The sequence below is a fragment of the Danio aesculapii genome, chromosome 5 (assembly GCF_903798145.1).
Source record: "Danio aesculapii chromosome 5, fDanAes4.1, whole genome shotgun sequence".
Classification (NCBI taxonomy): Eukaryota; Metazoa; Chordata; class Actinopteri; order Cypriniformes; family Danionidae; genus Danio; species Danio aesculapii.
In genome coordinates this window covers 66,954,756-66,964,072 of record NC_079439.1, presented here as the reverse complement: position 1 = coordinate 66,964,072, position 9,317 = coordinate 66,954,756, and the positions used below count along the sequence as shown (strand labels likewise).

The window sequence follows — 9,317 nt, the reverse complement described above, 5'->3', positions numbered from 1 at the left end:
AATTCAAAATCAGAAATAAATGGAAACAACAAAGAAAAATTATATTTGTGGGAAAAGCCCCAAATACATTGAATGCCTCAAAATTATAGATAAAAATGTTTTGCCCAAAATTATTAGAATATTAAGTCAAGATCATCTCCCAATAAGAAATGCTGAAAATGGACTGTGATTAAATATAGTCATTATAATTGACTATAATATTAATATAGCATAAGTTATGTTGGATTAGTAATATGCATCTTTAAAGATGACTTTAAGGGTAATTTTCTCAATATTTCGATTTTTTTTTTGGAAACCTCAGGTTCTGGATTTTCAAATAGTTGTATATCGTCCTAATATTATCCTATCACAACAAAACACACATCAGTGGAAATCTTATTTATTCAGCTTTAAGATGTTGTTTAAATTTCAACTTCCAAAAACTGACTTAATGGCTTTATTTTGTGCTCCAGGGTCACATTTGTTACTAAAAAAGTCATATCATTTAGCTGTTATAGTTCTGTCATCATCGGCGATGCGGTGGCGCAGTGGGTAGCACGTTCGCCTCACAGCAGGTCGCTGGCTCGAGCCTCAGCTGGGTCAGTTGTGGAGTTTGCATGTTCTCCTTGTGTTCACGTGGGTTTCCTCCGCGTGCTCCGGTTTCCCCCACAATCCAAAGACATGCGGTATAGGTAAATTGGGTAGGCTAAATTGTCCGTAGTGTATGTGTGAGAATGAGTGTGTATGGGTGTTTTCCAGTGATGGGTTGCGGCCGGAAGGGCATCCGCTGCATAAAACTTGCTGGATAAGTTGGCGGTTCATTCTGCTGTGGTGACCCCGGATTAATAAAGGGACTTGCCTCACAGCAAGAAGGTCGCTGATTCAAGTCCTGGCTGGGCCAGTTGGCGTTTCTGTGTGGAGTTTGCATGTTCTCCTCGTGTTGGTGTTGGTTTCCTCCAGGTGCTCCGGTTTTCCCCACAGTCCAAAAACATGTGCTATAGGTTAATTAGATTAACTAAATTGGCTGTAGTGCGAGAGTGTGTGAGTGTTTCCCAGTACTGGGCTACAACTGGAAGGGCATCCGCTGCATAAAACACATGCCGGAAGAGTTGGCGGTTCATTCCGCTGTGGCGATCCCCTGATAAATAAAGGACTAGTATTAAATATGGAAATTAAAAGACAGTTTGGAAATGATCTGGATTTACATTTTATAGAAATGTGCTTGAGTAAAATGTTTATTTTTTGGTTTAATTCTCTAAACAGCTGATGTTATTTCTCACTGATGAATTTTAAAATAATAATGTTGTCGCTTTATCATTTTCAGGCATTCATCATTTGTAGATGACACAATACCCTTCTTTTACGAAGAGTTAAGAAATCTATATTTGGTGCAATCACGCTGCATTAAATGGTTTTTAAATACGACGTGTTACTTAAAAAAGAAAGTCAAACGTCTATTTGAAAAATATTCTTTAAACGAATGTGTGGTTTTGATAATGTGTCAGTTAAGAAGGAAATTAATCTGATATTAGACCACTCATATAAATAAATCAGCTGGATGATGAATGGCTAAAGGAAACCACAAGAAATCAGTGAGCAGCTCAAGCATGGACCACCTCCAAAGAAGCGAAATGAAAAAGCTGTTCATTATAATGTAGCTACAAAGCACTGAAGGCTACATTTGTGGAGAAAAAATAGATATCGCAGAAAAAACTATTGTGAATGCAATGAATGTGATTTATCTGATAGGGGACAAATTGGTGCAACAATGGTCATGATTTAATCAGTAAAACATTTTTATAAAAAAAATATGTATATCTTCCAAAAGATTTAACTAAGGATGTTTTACACAAAAATAACTAAACAGTTTACGGTTTAAAGTTTACAGTTGACGAAGTAAAACATCTTAATTCACTCAAAAAAAAAAAAAGACTAAAAACACTGGTTGCGTCCAAAATCACATACTTTCATACTACAAAGTACTCTTAAAAACAGTATGTGTGCCGAGTAGTATGTCCGAATTCATAGATGTCGAAAAACATTAGATGACAAAGCAATCACATGATGCACCGCGAGAGAATTTATTAATGGGAAGCAACGCAATTGACGTGGGTAGATCATGAAATCATGACAAAATGGCAGATGTAGTACATTAGAATTCTATTCACTCACATTTATACTGTATAGAACTTTTACTGTACACTACTTTTCTGACGGTCCAGTAGTAAATTAAAATGCTGTTTTAGGAGGAACAAACAATAACTTGACTTCTAGTTGATCTTTTGGTATCAGAAGTGGCTTATATGAAAGGCAAAGGCCTCTAGATTATGCTTATTTTACCACAATAAAATATGATCATGCCTTGATTTTGAATTATTTAATTAGGACAGTAAGGTCTGACTATGCTAAGACAAAAGTCTTGTCATTTAACAGAAATAATGTCCAGTATAGAATATAAAGTCCTGCAGTGGAAACAGAATGAATATTGTGTATGACTCCCATGAGCTTGGTGGACTGCATCCATATATCTCTGCAATGACTCAAATCACTTATTAATGAAGTCATCTGGAATGGCGAAGAAAGCATTCCTGCAGGACTCCCTCAAGATTCTTTGGATTCCTCTTCAATGCCTCCTCCTTCATTTTACCCCAGACATGCTTAATAATGTTCATATCTGCTGATTGGGCTGGCCAATCCTGGAGCACCTTGACCTTCTTTGCTTCCAGGAACTTTGATATGGAGGCTGAAGTATGAGAAGGAGCGCTATCCTGCTAAAGAATTTCCCTCTCCTGTGGTTTGTAATGTAATGGGCAGCACAAATGTCTTGATACCTCAGGCTGTTGATGTTGCCATCCTCTCTGCAGATCTCTCACATACCACATACTGAATGTAACTCCAAACCATGATTTTTTCTTTACCAAACTTGACTGATTTCTATGAGAATATTGGGTCCATGCTGGTTCCAGTAGGTCTTCTGCAGTATTTGTGATGATTGGGTTGCAGTTCAACAGATGATTCATTTGGAAAATCTACCTTCTGCCATTTTTCCAAATGATCCACTAGAAGTCAAGTTGACCGATTAAGTTAAATTAATTGTTTTTACAAATTTAAGTGGATTGAACATAAAACTAAAGTTGTCCCAAAAACATTCAGCTCATCTTAAATAAGTTATTTGAATAAGCAGCAAAAATCACAGTTTGAGTGTATACACACACACATTCTGTATATATTTTTATTTTGGATGCAATTAATCATGATTGATTTTTGCGCAGGACTAGTTGGACCAAAAAAAACCTATGCTGTAAGGTTAAAAATACCAAATTCTGATGCTGTTGTGGTCTTTTTAAAAATCAAATGACTGCTTTTTCATGTGTGTCTGGACACTTGTAGCTGTCCTCCTTACCTATTTGATGGAAACCTGCAGCACTGATTGATTTTCACCTTTAATGCAGTGTGTGAGACGTGAAAGCCCAGGAATCCTTGAGAGGCAGAGAAGGATGAGTCTCCTTCCTTCTCATAGACAGAGCCTCTGCCTCCCCTTCTCCAAAAAACAGGGACCGACCCTGCTGTCTGTCTGCTGCCAGGGAAAGAAAAACAGCCGTGTTCCCTGAAGCGGAGGCCCCCGGGGGAGGGGAAGCAGGTCAGCCTGTGTTTGGCCTGCATGGGAAGCTCGTGGTCTGTGGGAGACGACGGGTGTTTTGGCGAGCTGGCTCAGATCCAGCGGTGTCTGGGCTGGATAATGAACTCCAGGTGCTCCAGTGGCGAGTTTAAGACACCTGTCACCAATATTTAGTGCCAGAAAAAGCCAGACTGCAAACAGAGACGATCCGTTTGCTTACTTTAAGGAGCCGATTCCTAATTGGAGGTGCGGGTCTGATGAGGAGAACCGGAGACGTTTGCGTGATTGCTTGCTTTTATAGTGGCGACTCAATAGATGTGTGTGAACACAGCAGTGATTGCTGGACATACAAGTCTGGATACTAAGGGACCAATGTGTGCTGTAAAAACTGCAGTGGATTTTGGGTGCTAGTTGTTTGTAGCATCTCTGATTCATCTAAATGGTAGTGGGTGGTAGGCCTGCATGATATTACAACTAAAAGGACATTGCAATGTTTTGTTTTTCTGCAATATACGAATATTGTGATTTTAACATAATTTCACAGGGGTCTCATTGATAAATGTGGTCCTAACTCCACACAGAAATGCCAACTGACCCAGCCGGGACTCAGTGACCTTCTAGCTGTGATGCAACAGTGCTAACCATTGAGCCACCGTGTCGTCCCTCCTAAGTAAACATATTTAACCTAAATATTATCTTAATTTAACAACTTTATATTGACATATGAGCCGTAATTATTAACAAATGAATAAACATCCTATTTTGGTGTGGGTTCACTTTTAGGAACCCAGCAAGCATCTTTTGTGTTTAAAAAAACGTATAATAGATGTGTAATAGATGTCTAAACATGGACGACTTGGCTAAATCTAAGCTTTGAATGTATAAGTATAGCCCAAATACACAGGAATGTGTGTCTAATCTGGGTTTTTAATGATTCAAGTTTTGGTCTATTAGATGTTCAATGACAGCCCAAACTTGGTGATGGGAAGTTCAGATAATTTTACTGACTCGGATCTTTGAGTCTTGTTTATCGAGATGAACGAATCTTTTTTTGAGTCATTTCGTTCATTTGGTTCAATTTGCCAAAATATTATTAAAATGTTACGAATTGCTTCCAAACACATCTACAACGAGCCCAAAAGGTTGATCACACAACAAATAAGTCATAAATAGAATACTTTAAGAAGGAGAAAGTAATAATTCAATGTTTACCTGCTCTTTTGTCTATGAAGGTATTTTTGTCTCTTTGCTCTGCTCACCTCTTCATGTCTTCAAATGTCAGTGGTTCGTTTATGTTACACTGACAGTCACATATATTCTTAACCAGTGTACACAGTCTGAGCCGATAGGAGCGATGATGATTAGTTCACCTTTTGAGTCTTCTGGTTCTTGAGTAGTTCGTTCATCGCATGATAGAATGACTCAAACCCGAAGACTCGAGAGGTGAACGGATCAAATCTCTTTCCGGCTCAAAACACATATGATTGGCCCGTGATGAACGAATGACTCAAACCCAAAAGAGAACTCGAGAGGTGAACAGATCAATTCTCTTTCCGGCTCTAAACGCATATGATTGGCCCGTGATGAACGAACGACTCAAACCCGATAGAGGACTCGAGAGGTGAACAGATCAATTCTCTTTCCGGCTCTAAACGCATATGATTAGCCCGTGATGAACGAACGACTCAAACCCGATAGAGGACTCGAGAGATGAACGACTCAAAAGACTTGAAATGAACGATACCACCTGCACAAATTTGCGCAGTCTGGGCACGCGCTGATGAACGAATCACTCCCTGAGAGGACTCGTAGTTTCCGAGTCATGTTGAAGATTCGTTCAAAATGAACGAATCGTTCAAGAACGACCCATCACTAAAATTTTGTCTCATTTTAGCCAAGACATTCTTTCTAGACGTCTAGTAAATATACAATTGCTTGGTGGGGAGGTTCCCAGCAAGCATTTTGTTGTGTTTAAAAGATGTCTAATAGATGTCTAATAGACATCTAAACATGGATGTCTTGGCCAAAACAAGGCTAAATTTGGTAAATACATAATCTGTGTATTTGCTGATTAGAGTTTTGGGCTATTCTTGGGCTATTCTTATCTGTTAGATGTTCACTGACAGCCCAAATTTAGCCTCATTTTAGGCAAGATATCCAGGCTAGATGTCTATTAGATGCCTATTAAACACAATTGCTTGGTGGGTAGGTTTTCAGCAAACATTTATTTGTGTTTAAAAGAAGTCTAATAGATGTCTAATAGACATTTTAACATGGACGTCTTGGCCAAAACAAGGATAAATTTGGGCTGGCAGTGAAAATCTAATAGACATCTGAGAATAGCCCAAAACTAGACTAGTTATCAAATAGAAAGGAATTAGTAACAACAAATGTGAAGTGTGTTTGGGCTATTCTTAGATGTCTATTAGATTTTCACTGACAGCTCAAATTTAGCCTAATTTTAGGCAAGACATCCATGCTAGATGTCTATTAGATGTCTATTAAACACACAATTACTTGGTGGGGAGGTTCCCAGCAAGCATTTATTTGTGTTTAAAAGAAGTCTAATAGATGTCTAATAGACATCTAAACATAGATGTCTTGGCTATAAAAAGGCTAAATTTGGGCTGTCAGTGAACATTGAATAGACGTCTAAGAAAAGCCTAGACCGAATAACTACACATGTGAAGTCTGTCTAATCTTTGTATTTGAAAATTAGTCTAATTCATGCTGTTCAAAGACGTCTACTTGATGTTTACTGACAGCCCAAATTTAGCCTAATTTTAGCCAAGACATATGTTCTAGATGTCTACTAAACACACAACTGCTTGTTGGGGAGGTTTATAGATGTCTAAGAAATGTCTAAATTTAGACTAGTTATCAAATTGACAGGACTGAATGACTACACATTTGAAGTCTGTCTAATCTTTGTATTTGACGATTAGTCTGTTGGGTAGCACATCTGTTGGTGCAGTGGGTAGCACAATCACCTCATTTATTAAATAAGCCGTAGTGTATGTAAGTGTGTACGAGAGTGTGTGGGTGTTTCCCAGTGTTGGGTTGCATCTAGAAGGGTATCCGCTGCGTAAAACATGTGTTGGATAAGTTGGCGGTTCATTCCGCTGTGGCGCTGTTTTCCAGTGTTGGGTTGCATCTAGAAGGGCATCCGCTGCGTAAAACATGTGTTGGATAAGTTGGCTGTTCATTTCGCGGTGGCGACCCCAGATTAATAAAGGGACTAAGCCGAAAAGAAAATGAATGAATAAATGAATGATTAGTCTATAATTGGGCTATTTTAGCCAAGACATCTATATTTAGATGTCTATTAGATGTCAATTAGATGGGAAATTGCTTGGTGGATTTTTATGCACAGTTTTATAAATGAGATCCCATATGACTTTAGATGACTTTCCCAGAATTGCTGTATTTGGAAATAAAATAAAATAAAATAAAATAAAATAAAATAAAATAAAATAAAATAAAATAAAATAAAATAAAATAAAATAAAATAAAATAAAATTTATAATTTTTATTTTATTTTAGGCATCAGATGATATATGTAGTACAATCTAGACCAGGGATGGGCAAACTCGATCCTGGAGGGCCGGTGTCCCTGCATAGTTTTGCACCAACTCTAATCAAACACACCTGCTTGTAGCTTTCTAGTGATCTTGAAGACACTAATTAGGGTGTTCAGGTGTGTTTGATTAGTGTTGGAGCAAAACTCTGCAGGTACACCGGCCCTCCAGGATCGAGTTTGCCCATGCCTGACCTAGCCCCTTTCTTTGTCTTGTCTGTTTATAATTGAAATTATAATTTTTTTGTGTATTTTACAGTCATCATTCAAAGATTTCCTCAGAAGAGACACTCAATGTTAAATGAAGCTCCTTAATTTGTGCCTATATCAGATAAAAAGAGAAAGTAATTAAATGTCTGTTTTGAGAGACCATTGAATGTCTTTTCTCCAAACATTCATTCTCTCCAGGATGAGGATCTGGTCCAGGATCAGTCTGGTGCTGCTTGGTCTTGTAACTCTGGCTCTGTCTCTGGGAAATCTCTCCAGCAGAGGACAGGTTTGGAATCTTCAAATCAGACTTATCCTTAGCTTTTCTTTCCTTTTTATTTCTTATATGTTTTAAATATTTAGGATAAAAGGAGGAAACAGAGGCGTTATATCAAATTAATAGATTAGGGAATCCCCTAGTCCATCACGTCAACATAACTCTTAGAGGGAATGTCATTTTGCATCCATTTAAAGTGGTTTAAAATGGGACCGTGACAGTTATGAAATACAAGTGGTGTTATAGTCTGCTCTCAGCACAGATGTTGGTCTCCAGTGTTGGTTTTGTGAATGAACTCTTTATTTGCCAAAGGAAGAGGGTGTTGCCTCTAACAGTCTGGAGGACGGGCTGGAGGTGATCACATACTGGTGGGGTGAATGGACAAAGTGGACGGCCTGCACTCGTACCTGCGGAGGAGGCGTCATGTCACAGGAGAGACACTGTCTGAAGCAAAGGTCATTATAATGCACATCACCCAGCTACTATAAAAACAATCTGTTACTTGTGCTGGTAATATTTAAAGATCCCGTGAAGTGCTTTGAAATGTGCATTTTGGATATATTCTCAACTGAAACATGAAATCAGGGGGGGACATTGTGTAGCTCCTCTCCTTTTAAAATAAAGAGCCAATAGCGTTTTGTTTTTGTCACAGCTCTGCCAGTGAAGCCCCGTTTACATTAATACGTATTCGTTTTAAAACACATAAGTTTTGCTACGGTTACGCCATCCGTCCACACTACGCCGGAGTTTTCCAGCCCTGAAAACGAAGCATTTTGGAAACGCTGATGAGGCTGTTTTCATTCTGAAATGCTGCTGCTCTGTCTCAGTGTGGATGCGGGAAAGCGGAGACATCGGAAAACGGAGGCGTGGCTGCAGACATTCACCTGTCTGATTGGTGCTTTTTCCTCAATATAAAGCAGCCTACACACAGTTCAGTCTTGCATCCTCTCCTTGTAAGTTCAGAATCCACAAGTATGATATGAAAAACAAACTCCCGAGGACACGTCGGCTAAATCTTCAAAGGGAAAGGTGTACTTTATAACCTCATTAACATCACCCTGGCTACATTGTTTCACTTTCTTAACAATAAAAAGAAAACATGGTCTAAGGAAGTGCCTATTTTCATTTTGATATTACCTTAACAGACACCAAAAATGTTGAGGCATCGCGTAGCTACTTATTTATACGAGCGTCGTCTTCACTGCATATTTATAACAAAACATATTTTTGTCTATAACATAACTGGCTCCTTTCATTTTCATTGAAAATACGAAACATACCCTCTCTCTTTCACTGAATATTAGTTTTAATAATCAATAATGGCCATTATAAAAGTATAATGTACAATAAGTTTATACAATATAGGAAATAAAGGCAAGCAATCAGTCAATATACAGAATGTACGTGGTTACATTAATTAACTTATCTTTGTGCTCAGCCAAAACACGTTACCTGAGAACAAGTAATAGATTCAAAAGACCAAAGTCAGGGAATACGTCGTTAGATATAGACAACAAGATGAAATAAATATCACGTTTAACAAATATTGGATTGGATCCAGCGGTAGATCACTGATGAACAGTTCGACGAGCAGCTCTCATCTAGGTAGATATGCTGCAGCGCATGCCAGAGTGTGTGTGTGTGGTCACGTAATGTGC

The 9,317-nt window shown here is 38.4% G+C and overlaps 1 protein-coding gene across 1 annotated transcript in view; it reads left to right on the top strand.

Moving 5' to 3' along the window:
* The window catches only part of adamtsl2 (ADAMTS-like 2), a 54,335-nt gene that overhangs the window by 2,018 nt on the left and 43,000 nt on the right, over nt 1-9,317 (top strand). Inside the window, exons 2-3 of the mRNA XM_056458744.1 lie at nt 7,584-7,671; nt 7,972-8,114. Coding sequence (XP_056314719.1) covers nt 7,585-7,671; nt 7,972-8,114 — 230 coding nt within the window. The 5' untranslated portion in view covers nt 7,584. The remainder of the gene's footprint in view (nt 1-7,583; nt 7,672-7,971; nt 8,115-9,317) is intronic.